General features: G+C 36.0%; 1 protein-coding gene across 3 annotated transcripts; it reads left to right on the forward strand.

The window, feature by feature from the left end:
- The first annotated feature begins 1,299 nt into the window (after positions 1-1,299).
- LOC127628381 (uncharacterized) lies at positions 1,300-18,456 on the forward strand. Of its 3 annotated transcripts, XM_052105094.1 has the most exons (13): positions 1,300-1,424; positions 2,521-2,586; positions 2,796-2,868; positions 4,033-4,364; positions 6,839-6,985; positions 7,763-7,822; positions 8,202-8,237; positions 8,621-8,791; positions 12,152-12,193; positions 12,805-12,927; positions 13,007-13,087; positions 14,349-14,552; positions 16,872-18,456. In XM_052105094.1, the coding sequence occupies exons 2-13, from the start codon at positions 2,548-2,550 to the stop codon at positions 16,935-16,937; spliced, it is 1,374 nt and encodes a 457-aa protein (XP_051961054.1). In that variant the 5' UTR covers positions 1,300-1,424; positions 2,521-2,547; the 3' UTR covers positions 16,938-18,456. The 3 variants fall into 3 exon arrangements, with proteins under 3 accessions (XP_051961054.1, XP_051961058.1, XP_051961055.1); XM_052105098.1 differs by lacking the exon at positions 13,007-13,087; XM_052105095.1 differs by lacking the exon at positions 12,152-12,193.
- Positions 18,457-27,464: the final 9,008 nt, after the last annotated feature.

The following is a 27,464-nucleotide window of genomic DNA, read 5'->3' on the forward strand; positions in this document are numbered from 1 at the left end:
TTTGAGGTTTAATTTAATTCAAAATATATTAAAAAGTTTACAGTACACTTTGGCAAGCAAGTGGATTCCTCAGATCAAACAACTGTGAACTCATCCATTTGTGAATCAGATAGTTGCATTTACTCCCAGAGGACGGCCGGACATTAGGGAATGGTTTGAATTCCCTGCCTGGGCATGTGGGAAACCAAACTTAGAATAATTATTGGATTTATCCTATGGAATGACCTGTTTTATGCCGACACAATTATTATTGTTAATTCTGCAAAGATTTCACATTAAAAATGTGCAGTAAAATATGAAGGTAGCTATTTTGGAAATAATTTTACATGGTCTTTTACTTCCAGAAGAGCATGGAAACTTTCATCAGATGGCATTATGAGATTAAATAGTTGCTAAACAAAAATGTAATTAGAAACAGGAAGGCAAAAGGGTTCATATAAGAGGTCTTGGGGCCCCTCATAGTCACAGGGCCCTGTCAAGGGGGCCTTGAATAAGCTGTGGGACCCACATATTTAAGCATATACAAACAATAGTTTTCAAAGTTGATGGGTCACAAGACCTTGCAGGGATTGTCACGCTATCCAAAAAATGCAACAAAAATACATTGTATAAAATGATGATCTGAAATTGATCAGTTTAACAGACTGTAGACAACAGATGATCCAATCAACGATCCTAAATATTCTGAAATTAAGAAGACAGCCCACATTCTCTAGCTTAAAGACTGAACCACAATGTAAGCCACATTCATTGTATGGGGAAAAACAAAACAAAACAAAACAAAAAAACATGATATACAAGTTCTGATAGATTTTTCATTGTTGGATGAGCTATGCCTTTAAATGCATTTCCTGTTCCTTCCCATGTTTTCAGCTAGTGAGGAACCATTAAATAAATAAAGACTTAGGTTGGTATCATGTACCTGGATGAGAGTCATAAAGAGCAAATAAACTTTGAGAAATGAATATCCTTTACACACATCCTGTTTGGGTCCAACCACACCTACAAAACAGAGTGGCCCTTGAGAGCTGTTCTCAGAGCAGTTTGGCACTTTCCCTGGTTCAGTGATAGTTTTATGCCATTTTCACAAAGTTATGCTAGCTGTGTGTGATCAAATGTAAGAAAGCTCGTCACTTTGTACATAGAATAGCTCATCAGTGAAAAAACAATTGAACTTGATCAAGAGCACATCATTAACACATTGTCTCATGTAACTAATAACGATAACTAATAACTAATTTGGAGCCCCACCCACTCTGAGGACAGGTATATGTGTACACATATACCTGTCCTCAGAGTGGGTGGGTATATGTGTACACATGGGCTTGACAGATGGCAGAGCGCTGGTGATTACTTTAATCGAGGTTGGGAAACTACTCGGATTCTAATCAAATTGCCTGTTTGGGGCACAACATACTGGGAAGGTAATACAAATATTGTTAAGTGTTTATAAGCTGTATAATTACCAGAAGAGATATTTAAAGGGGTAGTTTACTCAAAAATGAAAATTCTGTCATCATTTAATTATCCTTAAGTTGTTTCAAACCTGTTTGACTTTCTTTAATCTGTGGAACACAAAAGGAGATGTTACACAGAATGTTAGCCTCAGTCACCATTCACTTTCATGGAAAAAGATACAATGGAATTGAATGGTGACTGAAGCTAACGGTCTGCTTAGCATCATTTTTATTAAAATTTTTGGTAAACTGTCCTCTTAACATTTAATCATTTGTCTGCCATGATTGGGGTCCAAACCAACAACCTTTACAGCAACTAACCTATGGGGGACTCCACTATGCAATACATTTTAATGTTTTGGGTTGAATCTGTAATTTAATTATTTGGTTGATTTCAACTCTTGTAATAGACTTTGGAACAATTATTTTGAGGGGTCTAAAATACATAAAGTGTAGATGTCACTCATAGATGTCACTTGTAATAGATGCTTTTTTTGAGTGTGTGTGTGTGTGTGTGTGTGTGTGTTTTTATTGTGTGAGTGTGTGTGTTTATATGTGTGTGTGTGTGTGTGTGTGTGTGTGTGTGTGTGTGTGTGTGTGTTTTTATTGTGTGAGTGTGTGTGTTTATATGTGTGTGTGTGTGTGTGTGTGTGTGTGTGTGTGTGTGTGTGTGTGTGTGTGTGTGAGTGTGTGTGTGTGTGTGTTTTTGCATGAGAGAGTGATGTTTTTGAAAGTAAAAAAAAAACAGATTTTGGAGTACTCTTTGCAGTACAAATTGCAGGAAGGGCCTTGTTTTATTGTTTGAGTGTTGTACACTCAAAAAATTATTTAGCAAATAGTTTTGCAAAATGTTTAGAACAAAATTCATCAAATTCAATGTGTATATTAAAACAAATATTGATTTGAATATTTTATTTTGTTAAAGAGTATGATTTTTTTTATGAAATTTAAGTTCGAAAATGCGTTAGAAATTTAAGTGTGTGTGTGTGTGTGCACCAAAAGAAGAGTTTTTTTTTTTTATATTCATTGACTGTTCTTAAATTCGTTTCCAATTTCAATGAAGATTTTCAGTTGCTGACCTGAAGTCAAGATGGGAAACGAGCAGTCAACTGAGAAGAAACTGCAAAAGGTGAAATGTTGAAAGATTCCAAAAAGTTATATTTGAGTTACTGCGAATTTTATTAGCAAATCATGTGAAAAAATCAAACCAAAGGCAATCATGTGAAAGTGTTATGTTTATGCAGACATCAAAGAAAATATTAACACAGCTACCATGCCAAATTATCTCCAATAACAATGTTAAAACATAACATGAAACTAACCAAAATCATTTACCAGGCAAATGCTGTTGAGAAAAAGATCCAAAATGGAGAAATGAATGGACATGCAGTCCCACCTCCAGACTTACCTGGTATGTACATGATATGCTATGCATTTACTCTATTATGTTGTTTACTTGCATACAAGTATTATTTTTTAGCATCATAATCTTAAAATAAGGAAACTGCAGGGAAAACATCAGGGAAAACATCAGGCTAAACTCTCTTGCTGGAATGCACATTGTATGGATTAAGTGAGCAAGTAAACCAACAATCGAGAACATGACTCAAAGCTCTATATAAACTTTGGGTGTTGTAGCTGGGCACATGGTGGATAAAGTGGTTTTTCATTTGTGTATACACTACCAGTCAAAGCTATGGATACACTTGATTGAATAAGTTTTTCATGATCTTTAAAACCTTTTGATCTAAAGTGTGCTTGGATTTAGTTGACCATAAATATGGCCAAATATATATAATTTTTTTATATATATAATCTTACTTACATATGCCGCATGAAGCACATTGTTTTTCACTTACACAGTCTAATATACTGTATGTCGCATATGTTTAAAATTGCTACCAAAAATTTAAGTTTTCATAAATTCAGCATATTAATTGTAAAGTTACGCACAAATATAATAAAGTTACAATGACGAGCAGAACTATAATTCCCATTTCAGCACTGTCGCGTGGACAGCGACTCTCTATTGTAGCACATAAAGCGCATCCTTGCACGTTCATGTTAAGTACAGTTTTGGGAAACATTTTTAAAATCGCTTAAGTAAAATGCTCTTAGCCGCTAAGATAGATCGTTATCGGGAAACCAGGCCCTGGCCATTCTCCATTGACCTCTCATTTCAACAATGTGTGTCTGTCCGCAGAACTGCCGCTCACTGGATGTTTTTTTTTTGTTTTTGGAATAATCACGCCACAGTCAAAATCACTGAGATCACATACTTTTCCCCATTCCGATGGTCGATTTGAACATTAACTGAAGCTGCTTCCCCGTATCTGCATGATTTTAAGCACTGCACTGCTGCCACACGATTGGCTGATTAGATAATCACATGAATAATTAGGTGTAGAGTTAATAAAGTGCTCGGTGAGTGTATATACAAATATGTGACATTTCTTTCAGGGATAACATACATGAACAAACATACTGAATATGTATTTTATATGTATTTCCATAAATCATATTTCCATATGAGATCTCTTTACATGGACGATTTGTTGTATTTTCTTTTGTCCAGTGGTTAGCAAAGAAGTTGTGCAAATAAAGTGTGAAATCCCTCCAGTGACTGACATAAAAGACCCAAAACCATCACAAGGTAAAATGGAGGTGGACAGTAATAAAGCCAATGGAGCTGCACATGTGGTAAATACCCCTGAAAAGGAAACAGTTGCCGCAACTGGTGCAGAACCCAAAAAAGAGGCACCAAAGTCCACAGAAAAAGAGGTGACCAACATCTTCGGTAAAATGTTAAAAAAGAAGAGTGAGCCGGAGAAACCTGCTGCTGCACAGAGCAACGATGCAGTTGATGGACAGGTCACAGTGGGGGATTTGAAAATTGACCTGCAGCCTGTGAGTAGAAGTTGCTAAACTTATAAATGATTTAACAGTTTTGTTACAATTCTTTCCCTTTTTACCTTTCAGAAATGATTCAGATTCTGACTTGTAAAAGTATTCAGCTCTTCAAGTTGTGTTCAAGTTGTAAACTCTGAATTCCATGAATGCACAGACTTGACTGAGACTGTTTTAGAGTAATGCACGTTGCCATGGAAACAAACAGTTTCTCAGTCCGAGGACACGAAGAGTTCAGAGTAAAATCGACGAGTTTTATCTCGTAATGACAGTAATTCTGACATGACGTCAAAGCACCATAATGCCATCGTTTTTCAAAGTATGCGGTACTAAAAGGGTTTTCAAAAGTCTGTTTTTGGTGTTGGAAAAAGGCATTCTAGTGTGTACAAGAGGTGTAAATCTAGCAAAATCAAGCTAGTGTGGACATGGCCTGAGTTTGTAAATCAGTGTTGTGCTGGTAGCCCCACCCACTGTGTAGTCATTGGTCCAAAAATCCTGATCCACGTGACTGTATATTAAATATAAAATATGTTTTGATTGGCTGTGATTTTGTCGTGTTGTGCAGCCCTTTCGTTTTCAGTATGGAGAGAAAAATAGCTTCACATTTGAATCTTGGCACGTAATGCCTAGTTAGGACACAGTGTCCGACTTTATTCCCCATTATATATTTGTAGCATACAGTATCTGGAAGCACATTCACCACAAAAACAATGCTTTAGTGTGTTAAACGTTGCATGTATCAAATGTTGCTATCAAATTTAGCTTAAGCTGGTTAGTTTTGTCAACCCGTTCAAATGCAAGACACCTGAAATGTTCTCCCAAGCATCTTCGAGGTAACAGCACATCCTTTGAATTGATATATATGCATTGCAACCTGAGCCTACATTAATAGAGTACAAGAGGAGATTCTTGAGAAAGTTTTGGAGAAGTTCAAATTGCAATCGACTAAATCCATCCAAGATGAATCCATATCCGAAGAGCAAACAGATTCAAGCTTGTTGACCAAAAACATCTCTCTGGAGTTATCAAGCACTGATGCTGAAGCTGTAACCTGCTTTAAGGTCCTCCCAGTTGGGTACGATAAACAGGAACCAGTAGCTGTTGCTGAAGAGCCACCGACATTATTTGAGGAATCTGCTGTTGTATCTGAAGTGACAGTGATTGAACTGAAGAATCTGAGATGCATGTATGTAGAACATCAAAAGGCTGTAGAAGAAGAATCAGCAGTTGAAGCTAAGGTGCCCGTATCATTTAAATATGAAGAACCCAAGGCTACCGATGCTGAACAAACCTTGATCTAAGATAAGGAACTGATAAAAATGTTTTAAGTTATCATAGCAGACACAGAGCAACTATTGACAACTGAGAATGTGTCTGAATCAGCTCCATTGATTTCAATGGGACGGAGTCTCTTACCAGTGAAGCTGTTTCTGAAAAATTTATGAAAGTAACTGATGAAATAGATAGTGTTACTGTACATGTCATACTATCTTCAGATTCAGCAGTTGATATTGTAGAGGTCTTGTCTCATGTTGAGGAACCAGTCCTTGGAAATGAGGAGCCACTGCTAGTCGCTGATTAAATCTTGCAGATTACCGAGTACCAAATTTTAGGTGTTGAAGCATCAGAAACTGGGATGGAAGAACTTGGTATGATCACTCAAGTGCAATTAAATATTCTTGAAGAAACAATGGGGCAAATAAATGAAGCAAAGGAACCGGCACTGATTGTTGAAGAACAAATTATTCCTGTTGCTGTCCGATCCATCTCACTTGCTAATGGAACAGCAGCTGTAGATGAAGAAAGTTGGGTGATTATCGATGCTGATGTCAGGGTGATCCCGGGTGTATAAAAGAACCTAAGCCTTCACAGACAGAAAATGATTTAGCAGAACCTAAAAAATTGCTTTCTCAACTGAGATCTGTGGCCACTAAGGCTTTAGAAGATGCTTCATACAAGCAGGTCAGTGTAGATATCTGTGCTTTTGAATGTACCATCCATATCACAACTGAGGTTTGCCTGACTGATAAGGATGAGTTCAGATGTGCAAATAAGGTCAGTGACAACAGTGATGTTGTTACAGAAGAGGAGAATGATTTTGATTTTACCCATAAGATCCAAGAGGACTTTTTCCCCTGCAGTAATATACATTTTTGTGTGACTCATCACTTTAATTTCTCTAAACCCTATTGCCCAAACAGAAAAAAATAGCAAAATATAACAAACAAACCACATATGGTACATATTATAATATAAATATAACACATTTTTTAGCAAAAGCACGCACAGACTTTAAGTCCAGCACATTGCTGAATATCAATGAGTGAGAGGGGTACACAGGCGTTAATAAAAGAATGATTGTTGCTGCTGGTCTGAGTAGGCAGAGGCAAGGATGGAATTGTGCCCGTATGTGAATGCAGCTATTGCACATCAGCTGTAGTGTTGAAACACTAATTCTCTGGATTTGTCTTTAGAAAACAGTGGACATTAAGACAAGCACAGAGCCTGAGCCAGAGGATAAAGCTCTCGAATCCATTCTTGTGGAAGTTGCCGAAGACATTTTACCATCAGAGGACGTTAAAGAAGCAGAAAAAACAGTTATGAACTTTTTCAAAACACTTGTAAGTACAATTTGCCATTATTTTAATTTGCCATTAAAAGCCTTGCATGATTTGGAGGCATAAGTGTTAACTTATTCTCTTTGAGGCAACATTTACACTTTACAGTGCCATTCATTTCATCAGTTTATGTTGAAATATATGAAACTGAAAATCGCATGAAGAAAATAGTACTTGTAAAATTTGTGTTAGAGCAACATGAAATGAAGTGTGCAGTGATTATGGAATATAACCTAGAGAGAATAACAGGGAGTATTTTTGTATATTTGACTAAAATATAAACAGTTGAAATTTCTGCACCAGCAAGTAGTATTTGTTAAACTGGTATCTGCTCAACTATCCCTGGCACACTGCTAAATCATATGTCTTTGGACATGTCAGAATGTGGCAGCCTTTTGTTTGCTGCATAATGTGATCTTACAAGGGAGGACTGTGCATTTGGAGTTGTGATGTGCTTTGATAAAGCATGGGTAGGCCTACGCCATCTCCAGAGGACAATGGCTGACTCAATACGAGAAACATGTTCAGAACGGTCCCTGCTAGGAACCCCTTTGTGTGCCTGTGGTAAAGCGAGTCAGTCAAAACTGCATCTCAGTTTGACAGGCATTATCTTCACAAGAGATATGTTCTTGGTGTCTCCATCTTGATACCTTCACCTCCATGCAGCTATCTAACATGGAGTACCTGAAGGAGCAATATACACTTCAACATGCCACTCTGATGCTTTTTCACAGTCACTGTAATGTTTCCGTGTCTCCATTCTCTTTTCTGCATGTGAAGGTCACTCCGACCAAAACAAGCAAAGAAGGCAAAGCTACTCCTGATGCTTCAAAAGACCAGGTAATACAACTAGACACTCACAAAACTATTTATATGATATGATACAATACATACTATATCATACTATATTACATTATATTATAAAGATCTCACTTTCTGTTTAAGAGATTTATTACTACATAAGACTGTTATGCATACTCTTTATAGGGATGACAAAAGTTAAAAAAAAGGCTCTAAATACTGCTAATCAGACCCATTTTCATTAGTCTTCAGGTCTGCTGCATGCAATGACATACTGTTATAAAATTACTCAGTCATCAGAGCTCTTATACTAAAGATCTCCAGGCAAGGCAAAAAAGTCTGAACAGTCAATCCTGGCACTGACTGTCATAATAATTTTTTTGTTTTGTTTGTGTGTTTTGTCTCTTTAATTGTGCAGTCACAGAAGGAGACACCTCCAGCACCATCAATAAATGTGAGCACATCCTTTCATTTTAGACATTTTATTCCTCTTGGATGAATTCACGGGTCAGTTTGACCCGTTTGAACTTTTAACACTTTTAACTTCATTACATCCTCCACAGAGGTGATATGACCCTGGCAATGTCATTTTTAATTTTGTATACATTTTTATTTATAAACAAAGCTGTAGAAAAACTACTTTACTTGATCATGAAGACCATCCAAATAGGGACATGCACAGGGGGGTGCCTACAGTGGCCATTTGCCCTCCTATATATATATATATATATATATATATATATATATATATATATATATATATATATATATATAGTTTATGGATTAAATGGATACCGTCATTTTGTGCTTGAAATTAAAAATACACTGTTTTATAAGGTACAGGAAGCTCCCAAGGCACCTACTCCACCTCCCCCAGCACCACCTAAGATGGAAAGTAAAGCGGTGAAGAAAGAGGAAATGCCTGCAGCATCTTCAACAAAAGCAGCAGACAGCTCGACCAAGACCAAACCCAAAGACAGTACTTTCAGCAAACTCTTTCGTCCAAAGGTAAAAATACACCTGCTGCCACAATGGTAGGAGTACCTGCAGGTTACTACAAACCACATAAACTGTCCCCCCAAAGTATCTGGACACTTAAGCTACGCTTATAAAGTAAAACATTTATTTGTATTATATAACAATATATCAAACCAAGTATTTGCCATTTATTTCTGGCACCCCTCCTTTTTAGCATTTACCAGAAAATGACATACTTTTTAATTGCCTGTAATTCTTGAACGCTTGATATTACAGACCTCATTTTGGTCTCTTTTTAAAGAAAGTGAAAACAGTTATTTATGTTTATAAATAAAAGTTATAGAAGTTTAAGTTTGTTGCAATTAAAATGCAGTGCACTAAACTTGTATTTCCTTAATAAAAAATATATGTGGCAACCAAAAAAATTATGGAAAATTAAAGCCACTTGTCAAACCAAGTGTGTCCCAAATTAGAAGTAAATAAATTATCAAATGGCATATCAGAAATAGACTAGGTGCAGTACCAAATGTGGCCACAAGATGACATCAAAGTTCCATTGTTGCCAGAGTGACATACTCAAGTTAAATGCCTGTAATTCCTGAATGCATGGAACTATATACATCATTTTAGGACTCTTTTATATTTTATATTAATATTATTTCTGCCATAAAATTATAATAGATTGTTTTTACCACTAAATAGAATCATAAATGCTCCAATGAGCCCATTCATTGACATGGATGAGTGCCTGTGCTTGTAGCTTTAGTCAATAGCTGCTCTCAGTCCCAGCACCGAACATCCAAATGATAATGTTTTTGCATAGCTCCATTGATAGAAGCAGCAAAAGGTCATATTTCGGCTCCTATCGGTCATCAGAAATAGCAGAAAGTGCAGAGCCATAATGGTAGCCTTTGGTTCTGTCTTTAAACGAACACTAGGGTGATAACACTGTTTTGGAATGAACAAGGTCAAGCCCAGTAACCATAGAAATGGCATACCAACGGCTACATGACCTGTCAATCAAATCTTGACTAGCGATCCACTGGCTGGATCCTTACACTGAAACAGCCAATGCGCATTTTGGAGAGGCCATGGACCTTTTGATCTGGTTTGATTGACAGCTCAAGGCTCGTGGGTGGGGCCAACTACTCAGACTTTTCACCAGAATAACAGAGAACTCGATGCTGATTGATAAAATAAGCTTTAAAATCCATATTTTATTGATAAGAGATATTATATATTACATGGCAAAGCAAAGGAGGATCAGTAATGTTTTTCCTAATTTTTCGCTAAATATTTTTGCTGTGTTTTCGATAAAATGGCAGTCTATTTTCAGTAGTGGACACTTACCATGGATGGTATGCTGGAATTGTCTGCCATCATCCGATCAGTCAAAACCAGAAGATTTAAAAGATGAGTAACACCGATCACATGTCACATGCTTTAAAATCCACTCTTTCAGTATTTTAACACATTACTGTAATGACGTAATTCAGATCGCAACGCAGTGGGCATATTTCTAATATATATCGAACTTGTAGCTTTAAAACCATATAAGGTTTGTCAAAACTAAAGTTGGGTTTGAAAGTAATTAATTAATAAAGTACAATAAACATAAAAAAATGCATAAAAGCAGGAAAATGTCCCAAATATTGGACGGTGCCAGTTAAGGGAACGTTCACCCAAAAATGATAATTCTCTCATCATTTACTCACCCTCGTGCCATCCCAGATGTGTATGATTTGCTTTCTTCTGCAGAACACAAACAATTCTGCACAAACAATATTACAGCTGTGTAGGTCCTCACAATGAAAGTGAATGGTGAAAAAGAATTTGAAGCTCCAAAAATGCATAACAGCAGCATAAAAGTAATCCATAAGACTCCAGTGTTTTAATCCATACCATCACAAGTGATATGATAGGTGTGGGTGAGAAACAGGTCAATATAAAAAGTCCTTTTTTACTATAAATTCTCCTTCCTGCCCAGTAGGTTGCGATATGCATGAAGAATGCCAATTGCCAAAAACAAAAGAAGAAGAATGTGAAAGTGAAAATGGAGATTTACAGAAAAAAGGACTTAGATGTTGATAGATTACTTTTAAGCTCCCTTTCTGTGCTTTTTGGAGCTGAAAAGTTTTGTTCACCATTCACTTGCATTGGATGCACCTACAGAGATGTAGAGATAAACTGATACTTTTCTAAAAATCTTTGTTTGTGTTGAGCAGAAAATAAAATCATAGGCTATATATCTGAGATGGCATGAGGGTGAGTAAATGATGAGAGAAGTTACATTTTTGGGTGAACTATCCCTTTAAGGCATTTATTTGAAAGAAATATAGCTCTAATAATCGTTTCAAGCAAAAACAACCATATATATATATATATATATATATATATATATATATATATATATATATATATATATTTCTTTTTTATTTTTATTTTCTTAATTTTTTTTTGGCTTAGAATTATAAATGAACCTAAATACAGTATATCGGTGAGAAGAACAACACCTGTGGTACTCTGCTTGGACACATGTGTGAACTTGAGGGTCACTGACTTCATACATCCCCAAAAAATCTCCATTGGCCAGTTGGTTAAATGTCAAACAAGTCCTGAGAAAAGGTCGATCATCAATTGTTTGCAGGTACCCCTTTGTGTGATATTTTGTAATCTAATGTAATCCATTCATTCATTTTAAGTTTCCAAAAGTGTCCAAATACTTTTTATCCTTTGTAAATAAAGCTGTTTCTACTGTAACAGTTTTTCAATAATATACTTCTCAAGAGCTTTGATTCTCATTATATACTGTATGTAGCGTATGTGGCACACCATAACAGTGTAATGTGAATTTAAGGTGTTGCTAGGCAAGGCTGTGTCAAAAGTTCAGCTGGCAACAACCCGTGGCTCCAGAGCTAAGACATCAAATGTGGTAAATGAAAGCAAAGGCTATTTCTAAACTGACAGAACTCATCCCATTATTGTTTCTTATAACTCAAGACATGCTAAATTCATTTAATCCAACACTACTGTTATTTTGCCCATTGTGTGAGAGAGCTGATTGTATTGAATATTCTAGTATTAAAAAAGCAACACTAGAAACTGTGTTTGGGAGGTTTTTACATGCATACAATCAGCAAGAAATAATAAGAACTGAATGTCTGCTATGGTGATATCATGTTTACAGCAGCCATTACCTCATGTCACAACAGTCGGCCAACTAAACCATGTGCTTTGGGTTCCAGTGCTCTCCATTCAACCACTTCATAACTTACATCAGATTTATTCAGTGACTGCAGGCTTTGTGTAAGCAGTGACTCAGTATCAAGAACGAGTGCAAAGAGCCATAGTTTATTGCTAAATTAATGCCCAATATTTGCTTACCTGCAGCCTGTTTTGATGGAAGAGAAAAAGCCTACTGAGGTGCAGCAGGTAAATTAATTCAGCTGATCGACTGTTTCTTCGTGGGCTGCATGCTGGTGGGACAGTTTTCCTGAAGAACATCATGCATTTTTCTACCTCCATCTTGTACTTGGCACTTTCCATGAATAGGAAACAAATCAATGTTTTACATAATCTCTAATCTGTCGAATTGATTTACAATCCATTGCCAAAAATGGATATAATAGGTTGATTATATTTTATTATATTATTTATTATCTATTTTTTATCATATTAATTTATTATATATATAAAAAAAATTATCATATAAAATAATAATAAATATTTTATAATAACTTAATAAATTATTTAGCGTGTCCTCCTGAGCTTTCCCTTTGTTGAAAATGAACAAAACTTTAACTAGGAGTCCTATTTTGTACCCTATTCATGGAAAGTGGCACTTCATGCACATGCACAGTTATAAGGGCCCCTGGAACATTTGCTTCTCCGTTCATAAATGAAATGCAATCTGTTTCAAGCTCTCTGCTGATTATTCTTTCACACCCTGCCTTGCAATCCTTCCACTATCTTCTTGAAGTCTCACTCAGTTCTTTTAACTTCTGTTATAAGAACAGCCTTTTTCTTATCTTTCTCAAACACAGCAGGTAGACGCATCTAAGACCAGCACCCTTGAGGCATCCGCCAAACCCGAAGAACCTCCAGCGCCCAAACCAGAGGAGAAGAAACAAGAGAAAAAGTCGACTTTTGGAATGTTCAAACCTAAGGTAAACCGATGTCAGATTAATAACCATCATACTTTTGATATAGAGAACTGCATGCAATAACAGTTTGTGTGAATTTGAGGTACTGCTAGGCCAAATGAGCACTAGGATCCAGGCAGCTGCGTCCAGCGTTGCCGCCAGAGTCCAAATTGCTGCTGGATCGGTAAATGGCAATATACAATGGCCATTTTCCCATTAACCAAACTGATTGATTTTTGTTGCACTGCTGAGCTTTGCATCTGACATACTTATTTGTGTTGTCCAATATCTGCTCCCTGACACTCCAGTTTTTATTGATTTTAAAAGGCTTCATATTAGTGACACAGTTATTAAGCAAGTTAACATTTGACATACACTACCATTCTAAATTTTGGACACACATATTCATTTTTTATTATTAGGCCTACTATTTTCCACATTTAAGAGTAATAGTAAAATCTTCAAAACAATGGAACAAATAATATAAGAATTATGTTGTGTCTAAAAATGCAAAGAGCATCTTTGTTTATATTAAGTAAAAAATATAACAATCAAATTTAAACATATATTATAAACAATACAATTAAATATATAATAATCAAATTAAGTGTATTAAATTAAATATAATATATTAATTAATTTTATTAATAATCAAATGTACTGTATATATATACTGTTCATTTGATTATTAATATATTAATATTATTATATATATATTATTTTATCATATTAATATATTATAAAACATAAATTATTTTAAGTATGTGCAAACATTTTACTGGTAGTGTATGTACAGTGTATATGGCTCTATTTTTATTAACTTGAAAGTTAATGTAATTCTTGCTAAATACCTGTACTGCCATATGTTTGATTATTTTTATTTATTTTTTAATCACAATGCATTTATCCAAAGTGACTTCTAAATATTTGTATAATTTCTTAATTATATTAATAATATATCATTAAATATATATATATATATATGTATTTTATATATATATATATATATATATATATATATATATATATATATATATATATATATATATATATATATATATATATATATATTTAATACAATAATATTTTTAATAAATGTATTATTTAGTGATTATATAATATATGATTATATATTTAAATGTTATTTAATATTCTGTTCTAATATATTATATTATTTATATAGACAGATATGTCTTCCAAATATAGATATATTTTGTGAAATTTTGGAATTCCTTAATATACAGTATATAATGAATACACACCATACGTGTATCATTTTATAATTAGAGATTATTATATATTTAAATGTTATTTTATTATTCTGTTTTGATATATTATAATATTTAGGTATGTAATTATATATAGCATATCAGGTTGTATTATTTAGATTTTATTGAAAATAAAAATGCAGTTCAATAATCAACCTTAATTTATATTAACTCAAGGCTGCAGAGCCCAAGAAGGAGACTCCAGCTGCACCCACCGTGTCAGACGTTGCTCCAGCCGGGAAGACCAAAGAGGAGCCAAAACCTGCCACCCCGACACCAGCCCCGGACAACAAATCAGTGGCAAGTACAGATAACGCCTCGCCCAGCATCCCTCCCAAACTAGAGAAGAGGAACTCCCTGCAGCTGTTCTTCAAAAACATGGTTAAGTAGAAATCCAGAGATTAGACAAGAATTCACAGAGGAAAAATTTGTGAGCATTTGCAGTCTGTGTAGTTTGCCAGTTAGATGCTGTCATTGAAAAACTTTTTGTAATATGATATCTAACCATCCTGATTATTTTCATACTGTTGGCTGGCTATTAATCTTAAAACATGCCTTGAATGATCTTCGAGGTCATCAAAGTAATAAATGAGGTCAAATAATAAAAATAAAGCACAACCCTGATCATGTCCACTAGGTGGCCTCATTTATCAAAATCTACATCTATTATATACAGACAAGAACTATTTCTGTGCTTTAATAATGTATGTTGAATGCAGTTACACCATTTAAATAAAATAATAATCAAACTGGACACAAAAATATCACACTTAATTTATATTATTGTATGAAATTTTATATTACATGAAATCTTCTAATGTGAAATGTAACTTTTATCTATGTTTCAATATTTTTGAAAACTTCCTCCTAATAAAAAAATATCTTGTGTTATAAAATAGATATACAATGGAGAACAAAATTCTGAGACCAAATGTGAAAATGCTTCTATTTTGAATTTTTCTCATTTAATACAGTTATTTTTCTTATACAAATTATATTATCAGCAAAACAGTTTGGGTGAAATGAAGTCTGGACTTTTGTAAAAAGGAGTTAACATGCTGAATTTCACAAATTAGCATATTTAATTAGTCTCCAAGAAATAGTGCAGAATCTTAAATACTGCTTAGTCATGTTACATCATGTTTCTTTATTTTATATGTTTCGAAATTAAAATAAATCCACTATGTGTATAAATATTTACTGTAAACTGATGAGCCACAACATTAAAACCACCTGCCTAATATCGTGTAGGTCCCCCTCATGTTACCAAAACAGCTTTGACCCATCAAGGCATGGACTCCACAAGACCTCTGAAGGTGTCCTGTGGTATCTGCGAGGTGGGGCCTCCATGGATCGGTCTTGTTGGTACAGCACATCCCATAGATGCTCAATCGGATTGAGATCTGGAGAATTTGGAAGCCAAGTCAACAACTTGAGCTCTTTGTCATGTTCCTCAAACCATTCCTGAACAACTTTTGCAGTGTGGCAGGGCGCATTATCCTGTTGAAAGAGGCCACTGCCAAATGAAGGGGTGTGTGCGTGGTCTGCAACAATCTTTAGGTAGGGGGTACGTGTCAAAGTAACATCCACATGAATGCCAGGACCCAAGGTTTCCCAGCAGAACACTGCCCAGAGCATCACACTGCCTCCACCGGTCTGCCTTCTTCCCATAGTGCATCCTGATGCCATCTCTTCCCCAGGTAAAGGACACACATGCGCCCGGCCGTCCACATGATCTAAAAGAAAACATGATTCATCAGACCAGGCCACCTTCTTCCATTGTTCCATGGTCCAGTTCTGACGCTCACGTGCCCATTGTAGGCGCTTTCGGGAGTGGACAGGGGTTAGCATGGGTACTCTGACTGGCCTGCAGCTACGCAGCCCCATACGCAGCAAGCTGCAATTGACTGTGTGTTCTAACACCTTTCTATCATGGCCAGAATTACGTTTTTTAGCAATTTGTGCTGCACAAGCTCTTCTGTGGGATCGGACCAGACGGGCTAGCCTGCGCTTCCAACGCGCATCGATGTGCCAATGGTGCCTATGACCCTGTCGACGGTTCACCGGTTGTCCTTCCTTGGACCACTTTTGGTAGGTACTAACCATTGCATACTGGGAACACCCCACAAGACCTGCCGTTTTGGAGATGCTCTGACCCAGTAGACTAGCCATCTCAATTTGGCCCTTGTCAAAGTCGCTCAGATCCTTACGCTTGCCCATTTTTTCTGCTTCTAACACATGAAATTCAAGAACTGACTCCTCACTTAATGCCTAATATATTGCCTTGACAGGTGCCATTGCAACAAGATAATCAATGTTATTCACTTCACCTTTCAGTGGCTTTAATGATGTGGCTGATCGGTGTATTTGTACACAATTATGGCAACTTTAAGTGAGACGATCCTTGCATGTCATTCATGAAACAAAGGTGTCATGAAAACTAAATAATCACAACACACAAAGATGCAAACACAAAAACAGCACACAAATACTGTTAAGCATCCACTTTCCCAAAACTGGTCTTAAATAGGACATGTTGATGCAAGATCCATTGTTAACACTTAAGTAAATAAAGGACCAGTTGTCAGACAGGTTGCGAAGGGTTGTGCTTCAGGCACCTTTACAAACAAGTAAATAAATAAACACTTCCTTGCTAGTTAGGCTGACTAATATTGCGTTATGCATTGGTATGTCTCGCAGGGCCAAAAACGCCATTCTGATGCCGGAGTGCAAACGGATCCTGTGGCACCCGAGAAGGCCAAATAAAACCCAGTCTTTGTTTTGATCGGTCATCTTTGCCACAAACATTGACAACCACGTGAATAGGAATACATATTTGAATGTTATAACCAGTTGAGTGGGACTATTAAAGGTGAAGTGTGTCATCTCTTCGCCTTTAGTGGCATCATATGGAATAATGAATGTTTTCAAACAGCTTTGCCAAACACATCTTCTACTGGTCGTCAAACAGATAGTGCCGCCCCAAACTGTCGCCATTGACCCTGATTCTCAATCAAACAGAGAAGTGTTTTAAAGCACCAAAGAGCTGTAGTAGTTACACTTTAGGCGAAATCATCCAACCAATGGATTGCTTACAGTTGTCTCTGCATATTAAACTGGGGATAGGAGGAAGTATTTTAATATTGACAAAAGTACACCCTTCACCTTTAACTTGTGCTGACACCGTAGACCCACGTTTAAGTAATTATCGCCCTTGGTTTAACTCCCATTTCCAATGTGGTTATGAGGTTGGCCTTAAAGTTAATACTGTAATTCTAAAGAAACTATGCCATGAAACATGGTCGAATTCCCATGTTTGTATTTAGTGAGAGCAGAAGTAAGTGTAAAGATATTCACTGTTTAGCAAGTGTTATGTGTTCTTGATGGGAGGGAAGAAGTTGTTTTGTTTTTCCAAAGAAGTAAAACGTGTTGGAGTTGTATGATGAGGCATAAGATAGAAAAATGAAAGTGAACATGTAATTCTATTTACAAAGATGAACTGCATTTTCTTTATTTTCTGTGCATGTTAAAACTAACACTATTTATCGACATAAAAAGCAAACATGGTGTATGTTATTTGCATATGCAAAAATGATTTATGTGATCATAAACGATCTCATTGTACAAACAATCTGATTCTATGGACAGAAACCTTCTCAATGACCCATTGTGTGCTAAATTCAATCAACTCATTTCAATCTCACTGGAACCTACAATGGCCATTTGAATTCCATCCTGGTTGTCTGACACAAAGTAATCACAATTTTAGGTTCCTCTCTGAGCTAAAATAATTTAAAAAGTTCTAAATCGCTGTTTTAGTCTCACATATTTATTTAAACTGGCTTAATTATCCTAAAATGTCATCATATCTAATACTAGCATGCTTGGTTATTTATATTTGATCCAGTTTTCACAACAGTCACAAATATTTTGTTTTCATTTCCACTCTAAATATCTAACTGAACATTTATTCATTCTAACCTGCGTTAAGTCACATTTGCAAATTATTCTTTTATTGGCTTGGTCGTCCATTTATGAACCTGGAGATTGAAAAGAAATTTGGACTCATTCATCTCTGCTATTTAAAGGTTATTTCCTATTTTTCCTATTTTTTGAATGCATCACTTGCTATTAGATTATACATAATATGTTATACATTTATGCAATATACAACACAAATCATATGTGTTTCAGATGTCCTGCTACACATCATTTGTCATATGTTTTAAGATTTTCCCAATTTTTCCCAATTCTTGTCTTTATTTGTAAAGAGTAGAGAGACTTAATTCAGATATCAAATTTGATCAATGAATCTTTGACATTCTCTGTCTCTTTTGTTGTATTTTTGTCTATTTAACAAATTTTAAAAATAAAAGAATAATTTTTCTCTCAAAACGGACTCTTTCTTTAAACAGACAACGAAGGGACATGAAACAATAAACTACATGTTTAGATTTTAGATAACAAAATGTAAGTGGGAAAAATGTACCTTCATAATACTTGGGTGTTCTGGAGTTTTGCTAGTGTATTGCAGCAGTACATGGTTGCCAGGGTGTTCTCAGTGGTTGCTAGGTGGCTGTTTATTGGCTAAAAGCCAGTAGGAGAACCGGCTCCCCCAGCTGAGTCTGGTTTCTCCCAACTTTCGCCTTTGGCTTGCTCACTGGGGGCCTAAAGATAAAAACATTGAAGGGAGAGTTCACCCAAAAATAAAAAGATTCTCATCATTTACTCAACCTCATGCCATCCCAGATGTCTCTGACTTTTTTTCTTCTGCAGAACACAAATGAAGATTTCTAGAAGAATATTTCAGCTCTGAAGGTCCATACAATGTAAATAATGGTGGCCAGAACTTTGAAGCTCCAAAAATCACATTGCGGCAGCAGAAAAGTAAATCCATTGGTTAAATCCATACTGTATCTTCAGAAGCGCTATTATAGGTTTGGGTGAGAAACAGATAAATATTGAAGTCCTTTTTTACTATAAATCTCCACTTTAGCTTTCCTTTTCACATTCTTCTTCTTTTGTTTTTTTTTGGCGATTCACCTTCTTCGTGCATATAGCTATCTACTGTTTGAGGCTGGTCAAAGGTGGAGATTTATAGTAAAAAGGAGTTAATATTGCCATAGAAAACACGAGTAATAATGATTTCTTAGAAGAGAGTTTTAGAGTTTTGGCAGCCTGTGTCATGACCGCCTACATGGAAAAAAAAATTTGGAAAACAATTAGCATGTGACTAAAGATGTATGGCATTCTCAGTATTTATTGTAGGTCCAGTGTGCTGATGCATGCTTCTGTTGTCCCACGAACTGTCCCAACTGTGTGTGGGATCACAGCCCAAGGGAGGGGCTATGAGGCCGTTGTCAGCACTAATGTGTGTCAAAGATGATAGGAGGGAGAGACTGCATGGATTCTTAGACCCTCAGGGGGCCAAAGACGTTCCCTAACGACACTGTTAATTCTTTCCAAACTATAATTACCCTTCCGAAATCCTCTATATGAGCAAAGTCAAAGTTGGCAAATAACCAAATGAAGAAGCAATTGCAGATTATACTAATACATTAAACACAGTTGACATAAAAGCCAGATTCAAATAGTTTAAGACATTGTGATAAATGTATCAAAGAACAGTAAGTTTTGCTTCATTGATCACAAATGCAGTAACCACTTTCTATTCATTTAAAGCAATCATGTTTACTTGTATTACTTGAGGAGGGTTTGTGAAGGTGTGGTACCTTCAAGTATTTATATATTTAAAAGAGAGTTGATATTTTATGCTGACAGAGTGTTTGCTGTGGGAGAATGAACAGTGCTGACGTTGTACTGCAGACTCATGACTGCGTTCATAACTGTCATGAACTCCTCCTTTACAGAGATTGAGACATTGACACAAACCTTACACAAAGGAAGTTCAGGCTGGGTGACCAATAACTTCTCATTTTCTCATCTTAAAACTTGCTTCAAAGAGTTGTCATAAAAAAAACCCTCAATGTGCAGCAATGACAGCTTTGCAGATTCTTGGCATTCTAGCTGTCAGTTTGTCCAGATGTGAGGTGACATTTAACCCCACACTTCCTGTAGCACTTGGTATAGAAGTGGCTATTCTTCACACGCACCTTACAGTCTAGCTGATCCCACGAAAGCTCAATGGGGTTAAGATCCATAACACTCTTTTCCAATTATCTGTTGTCCAATGTCTGTGTTTCTTTGCCCACTCTGACCTTTTCTTTTTGTTTTCTGTTTCAAACATGGCTTTTTCTTTGCAATTCTTCCCATAAGTCCTGCACCTTGAGTCTTCTCTTTACTGTTGTACATGAAACTGGTGTTTAGCGGGTAGAATTCAATGAAGCTGTCAGCTGAGGACATGTGAGGCGTCTATTTCTCAAACTAGAGACTATGATGTACTTATCCTCTTGTTTAGTTGCACATCTGGTCTTCCACATCTCTTTCTGTCCTTGTTAGAGACAGTTGTCCTTTGTCTTTGAAGACTGAAGTGTGCAACTTTGTATGAAATCTTCAGTTTTTTGGCAATTTCAATATAGCCTTCATTCCTCAAAACAATGTGTGACTGACGAGTTTCTAGAGAAGTTTGTTTCTTTTTTTGCCATTTTTTACCTAATATTGACCTTAAGACATGCCAGTCTATTGCATAATGTGGCAACTCAAAAACAAACACAAAGACAATGTTAAGCTTCATTTTATGAATCTAATAGCTTTCAACTGTGTTTGATATAATTGCAAGTGATTTTCTAGTGCCAAATTAGCAGTTTAGCATGATTACTCAAGGATAAGATGTTGGAGTGATGGGGTCTGTCTAGATTTGATAAAACATGACTTTTTTCAAATAGTGATGGTGTTGTTTTTTACATCAGTAATGTCCTGACTATACTTTGTGTTCAGTTGAATGCCACTTTGGTGAATTAAAGTACCAATTCCCTTCCGAACCAGCAAAATCTGTACATTATTCAAAACTTTTGGCTGCCAGTATGCATATACATATATAATGTATGTTAAAGTTCATTAACATACTCAAGTAATGTTAATATATAATTATACATTTAGAAAATATATTTTTTATTTTATAGACATTTCATATATAGAAATATAATAATGTATTATGTTTATTGAAATAAAAAATAAATAAATAAATACTATACATACAATAAATATTTAATATTTATAAAATACAATGATATACAACTATATAAATTGTACAATCATTTATTAAGTAAATATGTTGATGTAAAATATAAATAATACATTTATTTATGATAAATATTTTCATTCAGGAGAAAGTTTCTCATAATTACTATTTCAATTTAATATTTTTATGCCGTAACATTATAATATTCCTTTATTTTAAATGTTTCAAAATAAAAGTAAATCCCCTACTATATGTTTGGACACAGTTATAGCAACTTCAAATGAGGTTATCCTTGCATGTCATTCATTTGAAGGTGTAAGGACACCAAAATAATCACAGCATAAAAAGATAACAATGCACACAAATATCATAAGCATTCATTTCACTATCTTAAATAGCACAAGTTGCAGTGGATTTACAAATAAGATTTTTACAAGAATATCTGTAGGTTTACTAAAACTCTGTATCTCTAAAAATCACATATTGGCAGCATAAAAGTGACCCATAAGACTCCAGTGGATAAATCCATTTCTTCTGAAGAAATATGATGAATGAAAACAGATCATAGTCCTTTTACTATAAATCTCCACTTTCACTATCACATTCTTCTTCTTTGGGTTTTTGACTATTTGCCAAAAAACTAAAGAATAAATAAGTTTCTTGTTCCTAAATTGCTGTTTAAATTTTACAAATGGCTAAACAAACTAGTTTATGCATAATGTGACCATCTTGGTTACTGTCGAAACCTCCATTCCCTGATGGAGGGAACGAGACATTGTGTCGATGTAGTGACAATAGGGGTCGCTCTTGGGAGCCCCAAACACCTCTGATCTTTTGAGAAAAGGCCAATGGGAATTGGCAAGTTGAATTTGCCTGCCACTCCCCCGGACATACGAGCATAAAAGGAGATGGCTTGCAACCACTCGTTCATGTTTTGCGCTCAGGAGCCGAGACAAGGTCCACTCCAGCTTGACACTCGCGGCAGCCCGGGCAAGCATGGCGGTCAGCTCCGCGTCGGCCTCAGACTGGGCGGCCACACCCGAAGTTGGAACCCCAGTCGAGTCCCCAGCATCCGACTGCACCAACCCGCTCTCCGATGCTGTGATCGAGAGCTCTTTCTTCTCACAAGCTCCGAAAGAGACATCAAGCTCGCCCTGAGGCAAGCAGCCTGTCTCATCCCAGAACTCGACCAGGGAAATCGAGTGTGCTGGGGAATGGGAGGTCCGTGGGGGATTACCCAGCGGAACCACTCCAATTGGAGTCCCCGAATCGCCCTCAGTGATAACAACCTGGCCTCATACCCATAGGTAGAAGGCCCGGGGTGGGGAGTGGATGGAGTGGCTTTCACCCCAGAAGAAGGAAAGCCATGACAGCAACGTTGCCTTGGCCACTCCTTGAGTGACTACTCAAAGTGACTACGGTCCAGACACGTAAGGCAAAAAAACGTATTTAAAAAGATGCTGTCCATCAGTGCGAACTCTTTTAGTGGAAATATACTCTTTTTTTTAATGCAAGAATATATACTCTCTTAGCTGTCGATTCGCCTCGGGCGTAATCTGCATCAATCGCTCAGAGGATAAGAAAGCCAATGAAATGCGCTGTTTATCCAACAGCATAAGCTTCTCAATGAGGTGAATGGAATGGCAGTGGAACTTGCTGCTCAACACTACACTGCGCCGAAGAAAAATCTGAATGAGTGGTTGTGAGCCAGCTCCTTTTATACCCATATGTCCAGGGGAGTGGCATGCAAATTCCACTCTCCAATTCCCATTGGCATTTTCTCAAAAGATCAAAGGTGTTTGGGGCTCCTAAGAGCATCCCCTAGTGTCACTACATCGACACAACGTTGAGTGAGTGACAGATAGGGAACATGTAATTTTTTTTAAATAACATTAAGGTTTTAGGGTACAATTTATATGACCGTAAAAGGAAAGTAAATTTTTTTGGCCCTGTAACTGGACACCCCTTTTTATGTGTTTTTAAGTTTTGCCTTTATTAGTACATTTTTAATGGTCCTTCTCATGATAAATAATTTCTTTAAAGTGAAATATTCCCTGTAGTCTCTCAAGTTTATTTTTGTGTGGGTGTGATTTTCCTTCAATATAAGGTCATAGAAGCTGCATGCATAATAATGATATAAGAATGAGAAAAAAATATGTTTAAAAAAGCTTTAGATGGAGTATAGCAGCTCGACCTGCAGGGCATGTCAAATTTCCTGAAGTGTTTTACCCCAACTCCCTACAATCATGTTGAACACTCATTGGTGAAGTTCTTTGCTCCACCACAAGGTGTCTCTTAACACCTTGTAAAATCCTGTGTAATTGCTTTCTAGTTCAACAGGCAGATCATTTATGCTGGAACTTGGAAGACATACTGTATTTTTAATGTTTTAATGTCAATAAATTAGGAATTAATAGTAAAGTCTCCCATTGAGCATACAGGAAGTTAAATAAACTACTTGCAAAGGTGTTTCCCCCACATTTAACCTGTTGATTTCGATTGAATCTTCCTCAACGACACTTTTAAAGAAGTCAGCAAGATAGGTGTTAATCTTAAGTGAGCATGTGCAAAGTTAGGATGACAGCCCAATCACACTCTGTTTATCCTGCTAGCTGTGTCACATCACGTCAAGCCAAACAGTTTCCATTTCAAAAGCTCTACGTTTTTCACCCCCAGTAGTGGATTTGCAGGACAAAAGATCCCTAAAGTGGCCCTAAAACACAGCTTTAGGTTTTAAACATTCAGCTCATTCTGACTTGTTTATTGGTAAATTACTAAAAGTAGAGGACAAAAGATTAGCTTGACTTGATGAACGGAAACAAAAGTAATGCTTGTCTTACATAAACTGGTTTATAGTGAGATTAGATTTGTTGGCAAATGTGGTCTGACAGCCTGGTGGCTCTTTTTTCTTTATGGAGAACTACTGTAGCAGCGAGCTCCCAGCAACTAATAACTAACTAAGCAACCAATCAAAAAATCCACCAACCAAAAAATTAAATAAATACAACTTTTTTACTAACTTCCTTCGCAATTTAATTTGGGAGTAGAAGTGAGCCCTTTTTTCATTAACGTTATTACGGTCTTTATATAATCCCCTGTGCTGTTTGAGAATTAAGACTTAGACTAAATTATACTGAAATGTAAATTATCTGCTATTTGCCATTTAGACACACTTATTGTGCAGTCAAGTCAATGAAATACACGTAAACCAATAATAATACACCAAACAGATATATATTTTTAAGAAAACAGCCATGCAATTAAAAATATGAATTTAAATATAATAAATAATGAAAATAAATTGTAATAAATAGTAATAACAAATACAATTTTCTGAATGAAAGAAAGGTCTGAGAAAGTTGAAAAAAAGGTTTGGGTGTTGTGAGTGGTTGCTTGGGCATTGCTAAGTGGTTGCCAGGGTGTTCTCATGGATTGCTGGGTATTCTGGGTGGTTGCTAGGGCATTGCTAGGGTGGCCTGGGTGGTTGCTATGGTATTTGCTCTGTTTCCTAGTGTGTTCTTGATGGTTGCTAAGGCATTACTGTGTGGTTGCTAGGGTTTTTTGGATGGTTGCTAGGACATTACTAGGTGGTTGCTACGGTCCTTCCTTCTATAGAAGTTTATGGAATTTGTTTTGCTCGTATTATCATCTGCCAGGCGAAAATGTGAATCTGATTGTTTTGTAAAGTAATAGTACACATCTCCTCCATAAACCTCAGTGTTTGAGGCTGAACATACTCTATGCTTAGTGATTAGCGTAAGGGGTTTGTTCAAATATCTAAATCTTAATATAAGTAATAGTTAACAAACAGCACTATCAAACATCTTTTAATGGGAGTAACGCATTTTTGCATACTTTTCTATGACATACTGCTCAATCCACACAGAACAATGCAGTCAGCTGCTCATGACAAATCAAGACAAAACCAATCACCAGCAAACTTCACAAGCCACTAAGAGCACAGCTATCACACACACGTGTGCCGTCTGCTCAATACACACTCATGCAGACACACACATTAACAGATTTTAATTAACTCACAATGCAAAACTTGCTTTACGAAATTTGAAAATACAGTATCATCACTCATAAGGCAAATAATTATATTGTGCACTGTAAACAAATGTTATTATTATACTGTATTATAAGAACAGCTTTGCTGTCATCTATTTAACGTGTCACAATCATTTCTGTCATTTCAACTCAATTTTATGAGTTTTCAGAGTTTAATCTCAATTTTCTTAAATGGGGTTGAATTGAAAGGGGTTGAAAATGTGCAATGCACTTACAGATGGTTGTAACTTGTCAATTTCAGTGTATCTTTTTTTCTATGGAATGCAAGAGAACATGGAAGTCAGCGCACACCACGGAATAAAAAAAGAGGTAATTTTGACTTTATACCTCACAATTTTGACTTTATTTCTCACAGCTGTGACTGTATAACTTGCTATTGTGAAATAAATAAATGCAGTTGTTTATAGCATTCAATTGTAATATCTTTAAATTTGTACGTTATAAGATTGCAATTGTGAGAAATATAGTCAGAATTGTGAGGTATAAAGTCAGAATAAACAAAAACTATTATTCAAAGGCAAGATCAAAGCACCATAGCAAAGTGAGTATGACCAACAGTCTGCCTATCATCTCTTTTTATTAAATTGTTATATTTTTTACTATATCTTGTGTCTTTAGTGGAGTTAATTTTTTACAGTGTGTATTTACCATTGTCATTCTTTTTATACATCTTTTTTATTTTGCTTTTGTAGTACGAATGGGGAAAGAAGATTGTTTAAACTTACTTTTGTTGTATATATTTTGCTTAATCAGTTTTGTGAGTAGTGTTTCATTGTCATAATGATGCCTTCTGTCCTACTTTTCTTTGCCATTATTGGCTGACCAGCCATTTGGCTTGATGTTATCCTCAGGGGAATCCACCCCCTCTCCGCAAACGTTGAGGACACTGCACTATGCAGGGCATATATTTTGGCTTTCAGTTTCCTAACAAACATATTAGAAAGTTTCCTAACAAACATAATAGAAAGTGGAACCATCAGAGAATGATGGTGAACTAGTTGGACTACAGATGACCAAGATTATTTGGTTAAAACATTGTAGATCAATAGAGTATTGTATATTTAGGTGAGCTTTGTAAACTCTGAGTAAACAAAGACACCTCACTAAGGCGATGACTTACTGTAATTGTATCAGAACTGTTGTAGAACTAGATTCAGGTCTTGATTTGTCACATTGCAACATCTATTATTCAGACTAAATTAGATGTATGTAAAAACATTAAGTTAAAATATTATATATTGACAAAGTATATGTTGTGTTATACGTTTAGCAAATCCACCTTCAGTCTGGGTCTACAGAGGGCCTTTTCCAGAGTTTCATCGTCCCAGACATAATGCAATTCCTGATTACTGGCTGCCCCCACAGCCTTTGTAATGTCAGAACAATGGGAAATGAGCGGGAGGCCTCTTTGTGTCACATGTGGTGCCTTTGATTAACATTCTAGACTGGTTTGTGTGACAGAGAGACTCAGGATGGAGCAAGAATAATCCAGGTGAAAGGCAATTCAGCACAGTTTGTTCAATATCTTCTCTTTACAACTGTAAATAAAGGAATGCGGTGTATACATGGCTGTAAGAGGGGAGTTATCATGAAATAGGTTTGGGAAAATGAAAAGTGAAATATGCTTGACATGTCCTATGGTATAACATGATGTACTGCATCTAAAACATATTAAACAGTATTTTTCTTTTCTTTTAGAATTATATTAAGCATGCAATTGTTATGACCTATAATATGTTTAATTGAGAGACTACATGGAATATTTGTACTGCTAAATGCATTTATTACACAGCTCTCTGGAGTACTCGATTCTGATTGTCAATGGCGCCATCTAGCTGTCTACTTTTTCTCAGAAACAACTGCACATCCACGTATCAGACTGCTCATCCGGTATTGCAAACCATATATCCTGCTTCTAAAGCTAATAAGAAGCTAATAAAATAATTTAAACTCAAATCAATGCTTCATGCGCATTTATTTAAGTAGTCTTGTAATACGATGCATAAAAAAGCAGGGCCAGGAGCATTTAAAATGAACTAGCGAATCGAAAAAGGTGAATTAAAAGAGTGGAACAACTT

This window comes from Xyrauchen texanus, chromosome 35 (assembly GCF_025860055.1).
Source record: "Xyrauchen texanus isolate HMW12.3.18 chromosome 35, RBS_HiC_50CHRs, whole genome shotgun sequence".
Classification (NCBI taxonomy): domain Eukaryota; kingdom Metazoa; phylum Chordata; class Actinopteri; order Cypriniformes; family Catostomidae; genus Xyrauchen; species Xyrauchen texanus.